General features: G+C 36.3%; 1 protein-coding gene across 1 annotated transcript in view; it reads right to left on the bottom strand.

The window, feature by feature from the left end:
- The window catches only part of MINDY4B (MINDY family member 4B), a 29,295-nt gene extending 14,160 nt beyond the window's left edge, over positions 1-15,135 (bottom strand). Inside the window, exons 1-5 of the mRNA XM_034440308.3 lie at positions 15,047-15,135; positions 9,013-9,142; positions 8,735-8,762; positions 1,970-2,140; positions 628-747 (exon numbers count right to left, since the gene is read on the bottom strand). Of these exons, the coding sequence (XP_034296199.2) occupies positions 628-747; positions 1,970-2,140; positions 8,735-8,762; positions 9,013-9,125 (432 nt within the window). The 5' untranslated portion in view covers positions 9,126-9,142; positions 15,047-15,135. The remainder of the gene's footprint in view (positions 1-627; positions 748-1,969; positions 2,141-8,734; positions 8,763-9,012; positions 9,143-15,046) is intronic.

Here is a 15,135-nt window from a genome sequence, read left to right as displayed (position 1 = left end):
GTCTTTTCTCTTCTTATTTTCTCCACAATAACAAGCTTGGCAGGCTGAGAGAAAGTGGCTGGTCCAAGGTCATCCAGCAAGCTTTCATGCCTAGGGTAGGACTAGAATTCAGTCTCTTGGTTTCTGGGTCAGCATCTTAAACAACACAACAAACTTGGCTCGCATTATTATGAATATTTTTTTGAGTTTGAAAGGTGAATATTGCCAACAGACAGTTGGTATGCAGGGTTTTTTTTTTTTGACTTTACATGACAAGCTTTGGAACACTTAGTTGCTAGAGTCAGCTGGAAACTTCTGAACCTATATAGGATAGATTTACCAATTCTCTCTCTAGAAAATGCAAATATACTTAAAAATCACATAATCAGTTTTAGAAAGTCTTTTACTACTTGACATTCTCCATATGTGCTAGTCTTTGTGCAAGTATCTATTACAGAATGCTGGACTAAAAATATAAATCTTTCTTTAAATGAGCAAGATTGCTTGCAATCCATTTTTATTTTTATTGTTCCGGAAAAGAGAAGAAAGAAGGAATTGAAGTAGAAGGATTTGGTTGGACCTTCCAGTAAACAGGTGAGATTCTGATAAAATACTTATCAATTAAAAAAAACGTTGGGCAGTCATTACCTTATCCATCTCTAAGGCATAGGCCAAATCAGTAAAAGGGCGGTGAAACCTGAAATATGATCTTTTCCATTCATAGTTGAAGACTTCAAATGTGTTTCCAAATAACATCCTTCGCAATTCCTTTGAATGAGAAAAATAGATTTATTTAGTTCACTGTTAAGTCGGGCAACAATCAAAGATCTTTTGGTGATGTAGATATATTAAAAATCTCATATATACAATCATTGTAGGACATAATAAAAAGAGTGCCAAATAAAAACAAACAAACAAAAAAATCCCTGGGAGCCAAACTATATAGAGATAGAAGAAAAAAGAAAGTAAAATCACTAGCTCACAAAGCAATCAATAAAACCATCCTTAAAATGTCATTGAGAGTAAACAGCATTTCTTCTGTTTTATATTAGTATTATTATTATGTATTATATTACTATAATAATATAATATAATAATAGTATTATTATGTATTATATTACTGAGCAACCATGCCAAAACAAGGGAATTGTATGGCATGCCCTATTCTTGCAACCTTTTGTTTTGCAGCCTTTGGCAATGGAAATTGGCTGTTGGTTAAACATCTTAAGTCCCAGACAGCCAAATAAGGATGGGAATAAGGCTCCAAGTTAGTCCTGGCTGTAGAGCTGAAACCCCTTTAAACCGATTCCTTACAAGGCAGATCATTAAATATAATTTTGACGGCCTGTCTCCACTACAGCAACAAAATAAACAGAGGCAGTTGTGCCCATTTAAGGAGTGCTGGAAGTACACTTTCAAACAGAGATTGTGGTAGTCAACAGGAACAAACAGGTAATAGCACTGGAATTAGGGGATATGAAATCATGGAGATCACAGTACTGTGGTTAAATTCATTTGATTTGCTAGTCTATTTTAAATTAGATTATAATATAGAAGTCAACTATGTCTTAGCAGGTTATGTAAACCAAGCCATCATATTAAATCATAATGTGGTTTGATTGCTTGAGCATCGCTTGTTAGGCAAGCAAAGGAGTTGTGTTTCATTAATCTTGGTTTATATGCTAGCTAGTTAGTAGGAAAGGGTGCCAAGAAGAGAAAGCTCTTCTTCACCAAAATAACTCATGTAATTTCAGACGCATCATCTTTTGTTGTGAGATCTGGTTCTAATGTCTATGTTGCTCTATACCTAGTGAAGTATCAGGTTTGTGCATTTTAAGTGATCATTCCCCATAAACATCTATTTTAATTATTCTAACAGCAGCACACTGCAGTCTTCATCCTAACAGCGTGACTAGATAAGAATTCTCCGTTTCCTTAATTCTGGCAAGATTAAGTTTCAGCTCATGCTTAATTGATAAGATCTGCTTACCAGAGCCATTTCCAATGAGATGGGATGCCCTCCTAGGTCTGATGAAATGATTACAGCTTTGGGAATTGAATATAGAGTATTAAATGGAAACCTGCTCTGTTCCGAGGGATTTATATTTTGACATGTTCCAGAAGCATCTTTATCATTATCAGATTTACAGTCTTGGTATTTCTGAAAAAGATGAAAAAACAGAAACATGAGAGCATTTTAACTGCAAGGTAATAACAAGATTTTTGTATTAATTACAATCATCGGTTGAAAATTCAATCCTTTCAGATGCATATCTTTAAAAAAAGATGACAGTAATTTAAAGGCAAATTATGTTGTTACATTGCAGAAAGTACAATTGGTACAATAATAATGTGGGCACTTTGTTAGCTTAAGCAAATTTCCTTCAAAGCGAATTCCATTGAAATATTTGGAGTTAGGAGGCTCAGAATGAGCATTCACCATTACTCCTGAGCTACATACATTGTTTCATTTATATTCTGATTCATGTATTATAGTCTACAGCAAACATAACTAATTAAAAATAATCAACTCCTGGAATTCCCAAGCATACATGTCAGTTTTACTTTCTGTATTAAGAAAGAAAAGACAAATATTTGTCTTACTTACTATTTGATTCTTGTTTACTTCATCCTGCAATATTTCTATATAACTCAACTTAGAACCTACCCATCGTTTGAGCTGGCTTAGTTTCAGTCTGCTATCCATAGCTAACGGATAGAATGAAAGACGTCACAAGTTATCAAGTGACTGGTGGCACTTAAAAAGAAGAACAAGACTTAGTACAATATTCTGAATTACTCAGTAAAAATGATCTTATTTAGAAATAAACGTCAAAGTAATCCTGGGAATAGAGATATGTTCTTCATACAGAAAGTTTGAATGATTCTCCTGTCTCCACATAAATTAATAGTTATTTTAAATAGTTTTTTTAAAAAAATTGCTTTTCAGTGAAGACTGATTATGAGCCATATGCAGCAGGGGTGAAATCTAAAAATTTTCGCTACCGGTTCTGTGGGCGTGGCTTAATTAGTGAGCATGGCTTGTTGGTCAGGTGACTGGGTGGGCGTGGCTTGTTGGTCATGTGGGTGTGGCCAGGTCAATGTTACTTCTTTGCCCTTTTTTAACATACAAAACACAACACAACACAACTGGCTCACCCACAATGTAAAAGCAGCTATGCTAGACCCAAAATGCCCCCTGGAACAAGCAGGAACCTCTCATAGCCACAAAAAGCCCAAAAAACCAACTTTCACATTTTACACACACACAACACAACACAACTGGCTCACACAATGTAAAAGCAGCTGTGCTAAAATGGCCCCCAAAATGGCCCCTGCAACAAGCAGGAACCTCACACAGCCACAAAAAGTCCAAAAAACCAACTTTCACACTTTACACACACAACACAACACAACACAACACAACACAACACAACAGGTTCACCCACAATGTAAAAGCAGCTGTGCTAGACCTAAAATGGCCCCTGCAACAAGCAGGAACCTCACACAGCCACAAAAAGTCCAAAAAACCAACTTTCACACTTTACACACACAAAATTCCACATACAGCTTTGTGAGATTTTGTATGTTTGTGTAGTTAGAGTGAAACCCTACAGAAACACACAAAATCTCAGAAACCTGCACAAATATTATTTTCTTTTCTTTTCTTTTTATTTTTATATAAAAGCAGCTAAATTTAAAACTTCCTAAACTTTAAATGGCTATGTCTAAAAAAAGAACAACTAAAAAAAACCCCAATTAACTATTTTTTTTAAATCTCGCAAAGGGGAAAAAAACTTACAGGCAGGCAGGCAGGCAGGCAGGCAGATAGAACTGCTCACCGATGAGCTTGATTGCAGGCAGAGAGATTCAGTTGCTTGCTGATGCAATGGATTGCAGGGATTACAGCAAGCGAAGCAAAGCAGGCGTTGTGACCAGCAGCTAAGGTAAGCAAGCTGGAGGCTGGGGTCGGGGGGGGGGAAGGGATTTTTGCTACTGGTTCTCCGAACTGCCCACCGCCATCACTACCTACTTGCCCGAGCCAGTCCGAACCGGGAGCATTTCACCCCTGATATGCAGTATATTTATATGGATAAAGAGTAATGCTGCTCTACTGAACTAAGTAGATCTCAATTTTGCTGTTTATTCTAAAACAGCCATATGCATGGTTTATACACCCATTCTGTTAATATTTGTTCACTTGCCTAAACATTGGCTGATTTTGGTGGATTTTTTTTTTTTTAAATGTGCTCTCGCCCTGATCTCATATAAGAAGTCCATCTATCAAATTTGAAGGTATTTCTAAATGATTTATGTGTATAGAAATGTGTATTTATGCATACAGTACATTCATACATATTATTTCTTTTCAGAGTAAGCTACATTATACAAAGATCAGAAACAACAACTATCATGGCTTTTGATATATTACGTTTTAGATCCATATTCCTCATTGCATCACACAATTCATTTAACATTTGCAAATCATTTGAATTTTCTACCAGCAAAATTGCATCATTTGTATTCAAAGTACACATTCATTCAGGTCCCCATGAACACAACTCTAACATTATCACATATTAGACTTGTTTGTTTAATGTTATTAAACATTATGGTTATTAAGGTAATTAAGGTTAAGGAATTATAATTCATTTATAGAGTCCCAATACATTTATCTATAAATACATTAAACTAGCAAGGTAACATAATACATTACATCTTGCTCAAAACTGTTTGCTAGGCATTCTGTTTTACTCTCAAAAATATTACCCTATTGCATTCATCAACCAATGTTTAATACATGCAAAAATTTCCATAATTCAAGGCTATTCAGTTCTTCATGTTTTTCTAAATCAACAAATATACAATATTCATGCATTTCTCACTGAACTGCTGAAGAGTTAAAATTGGTCTATGACCTCCTTTTAGGCGTAAACCTGCACTGCTTGTCCAAGTATTGGTATTGTCACTACTTATACTTACTAAGTCAGAATTATGCAAAATCCCTGCCCAAAAATATTTAATGAATTACTCCATGTGTAGTTTTTCTATTGCCTCTTATTATCTCCCCCCCTTTTAAACAAAGGAACAATAATGCCATTTTTCCAACAAAAGGGATGGATCCTCTCTTTACAAACACAATTAAAAAGGCATAGCACTACTCATGAGCCGGGGTGGCTTAGTGGTTAGAATGCAGTACTATAGGCTACTTCTGCTGACTGCCGATTGCCAGCCGTTTGACAGTTCAATCCTAGCCATCTCAAGGTTGATTCAGCCTTCTATCCTTCTGAGGTTGGTTAAATGTGGATCCAGATTGTTGAGGGAAATATGCTGACTCTGTAAACCACTTAGAGAGGATTGTAAAGCACTGTGAAGCAGTATATGAGTCTTAAATGCTATTGCTATCTAATTCATCACTATCCTTTTCAAATTGTGATGCCCAGAAGTGGACATTTATTTCAAATAGGGTCTGACTGGGTGAAATTAGAGTGAACAGTTACTGTGATCAGGACCAATGTTTTTGTTAATGCACTCCATATTAGCATTTGCCTTTTGGCAGCTGCGTTACACTGCAAGCTAAGGTTTAACTTGTGGTTGATAAGGACACCGGATACTTTTCACATGCACTATTGCCAAGGTAGATCTCTACATTCTATAGAATCACCCTGTAATAAGATGGATGGTTAATATATGTAATAAATAAATAAATAAGCAAATAAGCAAATAAGCAAATAAGCAAATAAATAAATAAATAAATAAATAAATAAATAAATAAATAAATAAATAAATAAATTCTGTATTTCTGCTTTTCATTTTTCCTTCCGAGATTAAGAATTCCATGCTGTTCATTTCAGCCCACAGTTCAAATCTCTTCCTGTTAAAGTATTATCCAGCTGCAGGAGTTTTGTACTATCTGCATAGCTGATCAGGAACTGCTTAACTCCCCCATTTCAGTCACTGATGAAGATACTGAATAGCTTAGAATCCATTACACATTCTATGGCACTCTATTTGATATCTCCCTCCTAGCTGAAATGGAACTATTAACAAGGATGCTTGGGTACAGTATCTTAGACAATTATCAGTCCATCAACAGTAGTATCATCTAGCCATGCTTTACCATTGTATTAAGGAGCATATCAGGAGCAACTTAGCTGAAGGTTTGGCTGAGCTCCAGATATAATACGCGTATAGTTTTCTGATCTACTAAAGTAGTAATGCTACTATTCCAGCATGATTAATTTGCAGCAAAACCTTTACTAGCTCCTGTCTATCCAACCACATCCAAATACGCTGACAGATTTCTATTTTCTCGGTTCTTCTTTTTTCCTATTTTTGTTCATCTGGGGTTTGTACAAGCCCTCTGGAAGTTCTCAAATAATGATCACCTTCATTATTTCCTTCATTTAAGTCAGCTAAGTTGTCCCTTGCCCTCTCCTTGTGTATCCTATGCTGCAGTTTTCTCCTTCATCCAATGCAGAATGAAAATAAAGCTAATGCTCTTTCTCTTCAGAGAGAAGACAGGCGCAAAATAGAAGTTAAGGAATTCTATTTTCGTCCCAATGGAACTATAGCCTCTGGGTGTCCATTTGTTTCTAACTTAGTCATAGAACACACTGTAGCTTTCGATATCTCTTACAGGCCTCAGCTCATTCTGAAATTTGGCCTTTCTGACAAAACTCCTACATATTATGGATACTACCTAGTATATCATTGGTTATAAGCCCCTCCTTCCATTTCCTGTAGAAGGAGGGGCTTATTTCTCTTCAGCATTTTGGAGATCTGTCTATGTATCTCTCATTATCACTATTGTATGCCACTTTGAAAGAAGTACATCAGATGCAGAAAGGCTTCATCTACATTTTTTGCTTGTCCAGAGGGGTTTTTAATAATGGCATTACTTTCCCCTCTCTTCTTTTAATCTCACCAAAATCTGTCTGTCTGTCATCTCTATCTGCCTACCTGCCTGCCTGCCTATATCTATCTATCTATCTATCTATCTATCTATCTATCTATCTATCTATCTATCTATCATATATCTATCATATATCTATCTTTGTCTATGTATCTCTGTCTTTCTGTCTCTCTGTCTCTCTATCCATCTACCTCCCCTCCCGTCTGTACAGCACAAACATTTTCTCTCTCTTTTTTTTTTTGAGTCTGTTCCTTCCAAAGGCTTGCGTCAATCATGGGCATCCTGCTGCTAAATTTCAGTCATGCTTATCACAACATACTTGTCTTCCTGACTACACACACTTCTGTGAACTCTATAATGGAATTCTTTTCACATTTTTTTTCAAATAGCTTTCATATCCTCTTTCTTTACATCCAATTCATCCGTTTTCTATTCAGTCAAGACTCATGCTTTCTCTTTCGGCAATCATTTTATTTTTATTCTAGAATCTTTTCCCTTTCTTTCATATCCTTTTTCCAAGATGCTTTCCTGACAATACCAAAATTCTGACCCATATTCAAAACTTGTCATCAATCTTTGCATTTGTTTACATACAGTAAATAGATTTACACTTAAATCAAGATTTCAAAACATCAGGCAACAAAGCAGTTATCAGTTTTCAAGTCCTGATTTTTTTCTCTCCCATCCATTATTGCATAACAGAATAATTTCCTCCTTATCACATTTATTCAGAATGGTGCACTTTTCCCTGCAAAACACACCAAATTCTTCATCTTTTTTTTGGCCATCAGTAGGATTGAACTGTAAACCATACCAACTATGATTTTCCACTTTCGCGCATATACATAACCTAGATGACCAAGTCATACTTTTTGAAATACATCGTAGTCTCTCCATTCATAATTAAACTCACTTCTTCACTTTCAGGTTGATTTTAGTGATGACAGTTATTTTTTTGCTGCATTGTTTTTTTAAAAATAGTTTTATTAAAAGATTTTATGACATAATAAGAATTACATTCAAAGAAAAATACAGTAAAGTAAATGTGAAAAAGCAAAGAGAGGAAATGAAATGTAAATGTGAAAATAAATGTGAAAAGGAAAAAAGAGGAAGAGACAAAGCAAAAAAAGATAGAGAAAAATAAAAGATGAGAAAACACAAATATGTATATTATATGTTTGTGTGTGTGGCTTCTGATCTTCTTACCAGCAGTTATGCATACAATTCTAATCAAAACTCTCTCAATGAGATTCCCTTCATTTTTAATGCAAAATGTCCATATGAATTTTTTTTGCTGTATTGCTACTGTATAGACTGGACACTTATTCCTTTTTAACTATCATTCTTAGACCACAAATATTATAGAAAGGGATGCTGTCTTATTTGTAAAAATAGAACCATAAATGTGTTGATTCAGTGCTGGAGAAAGACAGAATTGTGTAGTTATCTAAAGCATATCTATATTTTTAGAAAAACAAATGTCTAGTTTACTTTAAGAATGCTTTAGAAATTGATACAGAAAAACTGGATTAGATTTTTTTTCTCTTAAAATGCCCTAGTAGTAATAAATAAGACATCTAAATATGCAAAGGTTTCTAAAATGCATTTAAACTTACAAAAATTGAGAAACAGCTCTGTCTGGAAACATTTTTGAGTGCCCGTTTGAATAGTTTCTTTGATTTATTGCACAAATGAAAACTCTTATCATCTCCCTTAGGTTCACAGGCTATTTTTATGAGTAGTTGTTGATGGCAAGATTAATCTACTGATACATTCAATTTTATGTGAGATCAAAGATCAACCTGATCAACATACTGGAAAAGTATGGAGGACACTTACCTGAAAGGTTCTGTGAGTGATCTCCAACCTGTGGAGAAAAATACAGTTGAAAATAGCCATCTAGCAAATGAATAGCTTATGCACATATAATCATAAAGATTACCATTCTGTATCAAACCACTTCACCTCTTAATACAGCATATAGGGAACATTCCAGTCCGAAACATGTTTACAAAAAAATCTTCATAAATTACGTGGGTCTTATTTCCATAAAACCTTGACCTTAAAAGCAATCTAATTTTTAGTACTCGTAAAATTATACAGGAAAAAAACCTTACCCACGAACGTTGAAAATCTTTCTCCACTTGTCTAGATCTGCAATTTTGCTGGATATATCTTCTAGCTCCATTTGGACTGAACTGCACACATCACTAGATGCTTCCTTGTCCATCTGTTTGCTGCACAAAACTATGTATTTTCACCATTAGCAATAAATTTTCAGAGACATGAAAATACTGTATCCTCTTTTATATAATTATCTGTCAGAAATGGTTTGAACCTAGGTTTATACCCAAGAACCTTGCCCCCTTTTCTGTCTCCTCATTACATTTAGTGTAAACTTAATACTGTTACATTGCAATTAAACTTTCATTAGAGTTGTACATAGCCCTGTGTTTTCTGCCCATTGTATATATGGCATAAATGTTTAATGCAAGACACAGATTTATATAAAAACAGGCTGCAATTACATACTCATTTCAGGGAAATTGGATCTAGTGAAGAAGATTGATAGATTACTTTCATACCACTTGGGAGGCGGCAGCATATATGAGGGTTAATGCTTTATTCAGTTTGCTGGTTGCAGAATGTTTGGCAGAAAATAATGAAACCAAAAGTGTGCCCTATCATGAACAGCCAGCAGTAAAAATTGTATTTCACAAAGTTCTTTTTATAAGATAATGTCACATTTGGAAAATGAGAAATTTAACTTGAAGATAACGGGTTCTTTTATGAATATCCCTTATTGGCAGCTAGCATATAAACAGCTATAGTAATATATATATATTACTATAGCTGTTTATATGCTAGCTGCCAATAATATATATATATACACACACACACACACACACACACATATACAGTTCTACGTGACATATATGTTAATATCACACCTAAAGTTAAACTGTGAACAATGCTGTACTTCCCACTTACAAATACTAGCAGATTATTTCCCCCTTGTTTTAGATTAGGTTTAGATATCTGGCATCTCTGTCAGATCTTTTTTGATGTTTCAAGAAAACTATTCAAATGCTTGATCACATTAGGTCATCATATGTAAGATTATAGTGATGGTAATGTTGGTGATGATGATAGAAATATGCTACTGTACATTTTAAAGTCCAAAACTAGGAACAGACATGTATTGTGACATCTGAGTTCTTAGATTTATCTAGTAGATGAGTCATCTAGAAAAATTAGATAAACAAGTGACTGGTGACTAATATGAAGCTGATGCTTAATTATGAAATTGTGAATATATTTCATATTTAGTTCTTTATTTTAGAAAGGCAACAAAGCAGCAGCTGCATCAGATCCTCTATCTAATTTTTTTTGCTTTAACATTTTTTGTATTTTAACTGAGTAAAATATACCCTCAAACAATATGATATGCCTGGATCATGATTTAATCATTTGCCTGGTGATCTGGTACCAGATGAAGTAACCTAACCCAAAAATGTGGGTGCAGATTGCTGTCCAACGCTGGGCAGCACTCAACTCCACAACTTCTGTTTCATCGTCACTTCTTCAACTTTGTCAGACAGAATTTTGCCAAATACCTCCCCAGGCACACTTACTCTTATTACCTTTCTTTTTGTTTGGGGAAACAGTAATGGTATTACTTTCAAGCTTCAGGCACAAATGCAGTCTTTATTCACATGAAACAAGCCATTTCACAAGGAAACCAAGGAAAACACAAGGATTTTTTAAAGGTAGGGTCTTGGATCTTTGGGGATGTTATTTCAGTGGGCAGGTGCCTACTTCCTGGGCCCCATCAGGTGACATTGTTTGACTAATGGGATTTGGAGTATGCCCACTCTGTCCAATGGTACAGCATGGGCAGAATATCAGGCATCTTGGAAATGTATGCATTTGTCTCTAACTTTGGGTTATCTACAAGACATGTGTTTGTTTTCTGGCATATATTTTGGTACAGAAAAGAATAAAATAAAAATCAGTATCTGCAGGGGAATGGGATGTCAGAATGACATCAACAGCTTTATGGCTGTCTCTTTGGAACATATTACATTACATACATGGCCCTAAAGGGTGGAGCTTGCACTGCAATGCCACAATGCTATTTTTATCTAATGAAAGTAATGGATTTCTATGGACAGGGCAGGACAGGACAGGACGGGATGGGACAGAACAGAACAGGGCTATTATGGTGAGCAGTGAAATAAACTTCATGAGAAAAGCCTATCAGTTCAGAATAAGTAAAGTGGTAATGAACCTTCACTGAACATATAGATGAAACATCACTGGAGTTGTTTTAAAACTCAGGTCTGAGCAGTAATTGGAGAGCAAATAATTCTTGGTGAGCTGTTTTTCTGTTACTGTCTGTTTGGAAGAAAATCCAGGAGTACTTGGAATGTCCAACTTGGGAGAGAAGAAATTGCTCTTACTATCCTAGTTTCTTTTTTGCTTATAAACTTACTGCAAATTTTCTTCATAAATTGGATGAAAAGATATGCAACTGTAGAGCTCCCCAGACCCCTCTTGCTCTCACTGTTGTGCCTGATATCCACTATTGCTTCCCATTAACACACACTCTCTCTCTGTCTCTGTCTCTGTCTCTGTCTCTGTCTCTGTCTCTGTCTCTGTCTCTGTCTCTGTCTCTCTGTCTCTCTGTCTCTGTCTCTGTCTCTGTCTCTGTCTCTGTCTCTGTCTCTGTCTCTCTCTCTATATATATATACATATATATATGTTTTCTCAGGTTTTCGCGGGTGTTTGTATGTAGGTCTTTGGTTATTCAGGTCTTCTCCCACGTAAAATTGGAAGTGTCTTGGCAACGTTTCGACGAAGTCTCATTCGTCATCTTCAGGCTGGTGTTCTCGGCTTCGTGCTTCCAGGAGCAATGTGAGATCGCAGCTGTCTCTTCCTTTTAAAAGATATATATATGTATATATATCTCCCTTTCACTATGTTGGGTTATCTCTGCATATAGTGGAGGGGGGGGGCAGGTACAGTATACACTGAATGGCACAACGAAGTAGTTGATGTATAGGAACATTTGTACAGAATAGGGACTAGGCTGGTCTAAGATTCAATGGGAGATTCCACAGAAGATTGTGGAAAGTAAGAGGACTAAGGTCTTGTGGCATTTCCAAATCCAAATCCAGACAGACAAGCAGCCAGATAAAGACCTAAAGACAGCAGTTTAATAGTTGTAGCTATGGTAACTGATAACAACATCAGGAAGAAGGCGTATGAGATACTGGAGAAATACCAGGGCCTGAAGGAGGACAGGAGAGGATGTAAAAGTAAAGGCCAAAGTAGTCCTAGTGGTCGTAGAAACACTCAGACTATGACTTCTAAATGGGAGAGGCTCCAACAGATCCCAGGAATGACAAAATCAGAGCTGTCTGTCCAGAAGAATGCAGTGTTAGGAACGGCTAAGAGCCTGCACAGTACCTGTTAGAGAACCTGAAATTGAGGAAGATACAGGATAAGGGAACATACATACACACACACACACACACACACACACATGGTAAAAAGGGAATAAACACCCACACACCCATATACTTGTATACATATACACATGTACATATAACATACAGCTCAATAGGGTATGGCTAGAAGGCTGCCTTCAATTTGGGAGACTGGGGTGCAGAACTAATCTACCTTACTTATAGGGTCCTACAAAATAGGAGAGTTATATAATTGGATGCCACACTGATTAATCAGGTTTGAAACAGGACAATCTGATGATAAATGGGCTATTGAAATGGGCTACTGAAACAAGCTATTCATGGACAAGAGAACCCAAAATTGGTGGAATGCTTCTCTAATAATAGACCTAATAAGAGAGGATATATGAAATGTATGAAGCAACTATGGAGGATAGAAAACCTGTATCTTTCACTAACTGAGAAACAGCTAGTTACTCATCACTTCAACATAGTGAAGAGGAAGATGCTTTCACAATTTGAGATAGACTTACTACACATTACATCCCATATTCAAGAAGAACAACTGGATGTGCAGCCAACCCTTAAAGTTGGAACATCACTACCACGCTCTCCATTATAGAGCATAACAGCTGGTATGCGGCATAAGATCATAGATAAGCTAGCTACGATCAACACATAAGACCAGTTACCAAGACTCAGTGAAAAAGTACCATCAGATACCCTCACAATAATCCCTACTGCCACAATAACTTAAACCAATAAACTGGTATACACTGCAGCTGCTGTCATCCTGGATTTGCTTAGCCACACAATCAAGAAGAACAGCAGTTCATACTTCTCCAGAAAATGAGATTAGAGGCTAAGATCAAGGCAACTCAGAGAGAGGTTAATAATTGGCAGAATTATAGAAAGGTATGAAGATAAGACTTGGCTTCTGAAAAAATACATGGGCCTGGTTCTATTTTAAGCCTTGAAACTGCTAAACAGCAGTGGCTACCCAGGCTAGGAGATACATTAGAGAAGCAGAGGCCAAGAAGATAAATGCCTTGCTCTCCATAGAACCATCCAAGGTGTATTCCCTACTGCAGGGCAATAATATACTGTAGTAACATCAGCATCACCAACAGCAGAAATTGAACAGTACTGGAGGAACATATGGGAGAAAGGAAAAACATGTAACACCAATGCAAAGTGGTTGCAGGACTTGAGAGCAGACCTGTGTGTCTCTGTGTGTGTGTCTAACATCTGCAAGAGCAGGTTTTACATTGCATGGCTAGTCTAGTGAAGAGAAAGACCAGGGGAGACATGATATCAGCATTCCAATATTTGAGGGGATGCCACAGAGAGGAAGGGGTCAAACTATTTTACAAAGCACCTGAAGGCCAGACAAGGAATAATGGATGGAAACTGAACAAGGAGAGATTCAACCTGGAAATAGGGAGAAATTTTTTGACAGTGAGAACAATCAACCAATGTCTTGCTTGTCTTCAGAAGTTGTGGAAGCTTCATCACTGGAAGCTTTCAAGAAGAGACTGGACTGCCATCTGTCCGAAATGGTGTAGGGTCTGCTTGGGTGGAGGGTTGGACTACATGATCCCTTCCAACTCTGTTACTCTGTATTTATGCTATTTATGAAAATTGTATACATGCAGCTGTTTAGGCTACATATGCATGGACGTAGAAAGGCGTGAGTGCATTTAATTATCTTAATTCCAGAGAAGGCGATAAATTACTAAAATTATTTATGCTTCTGATGAAGGGCAAAACCATTTCTTTACATACCTCTTTTCTTATTCTTTCTTAATTTTTTCTTTCTTCTGTCTTTCTTCTTTATTTTCTGAACCTATTTTTTTCATTTTATCCCCTTTTAAAAATGTGTATTGGTTTTTATGTTTTTAATTGTCATGTGTAATAAAATTATTGCAAGAAAGAAAATCAGCTGCCATTTATGGACAGGGGTAATCACAAGTTGAAACCATGATTAGGTGTTTATTTTAAAATGCAGTTAGCCTATATTTGAATGATATGCTAAGAGTGGAAGTGGTTAGAGCCCGGGTTCAAACTCATGGTGTCATGTTGTCGTCACGTGACATATCGTGACTTCCCCTCTCCTTTGCTAAACTGGGGGTGGGTGTGGCCAGTGCACAAGTTTGACACCCTGGGTTAGAGAGAGCTGCTGTGAAAGTAGTGCCCAAGGCCACCAAGCTGCTCAGTAAATAGCTGTGAATTGACTAGAAGAAGAAGCCTAGAGTTTAAACCCTGGGAATAATTGCACAAGTCTCTGGTTTCTTTGCACTGCAGTGTGTAATCAACTGTTGTATTTGAGGCTTCATTCTTGTCTGTGATAAAAGTTCTAATCTTGGCAAGCTGCCTCTGGGAGTCTTCTGCTTCCCGGGTGATAGCTAAACTTTTAAGTTTCTTGGGACTTGTAAATTATTGCCAAGCCTGTGCAGTCCATAATTAACCATAAAAGAGCCATAAATAATAAATAGTGCTAAATAGGGCTTCTGAGACTATCATAAGAATTATTATTATTATTATTTTTTACAGAGAAACACATTTGTTTCTCGTGATAAACTTCTGTTACTAAGACTTTTATAATGAAATCTATATCTAAGCACACAATCATCCCCTTAAATTAAATGGACTATAATATAAATATTGGTTTTATACTCACACTCCTTTTCCTGCTTCCTGTTAGAGAGATTTCTCTTTGCTGTTTACTGTGGCATTGCAACCTGTTACTCAAACTTTCTTCATTTTTAG

The sequence above is a fragment of the Pantherophis guttatus genome, chromosome 6, assembly GCF_059756535.1.
Source record: "Pantherophis guttatus breed Tessera chromosome 6, ASM5975653v1, whole genome shotgun sequence".
Lineage (NCBI taxonomy): Eukaryota > Metazoa > Chordata > Lepidosauria > Squamata > Colubridae > Pantherophis > Pantherophis guttatus.
This window is presented reverse-complemented; position numbering and strand designations above follow the sequence as displayed.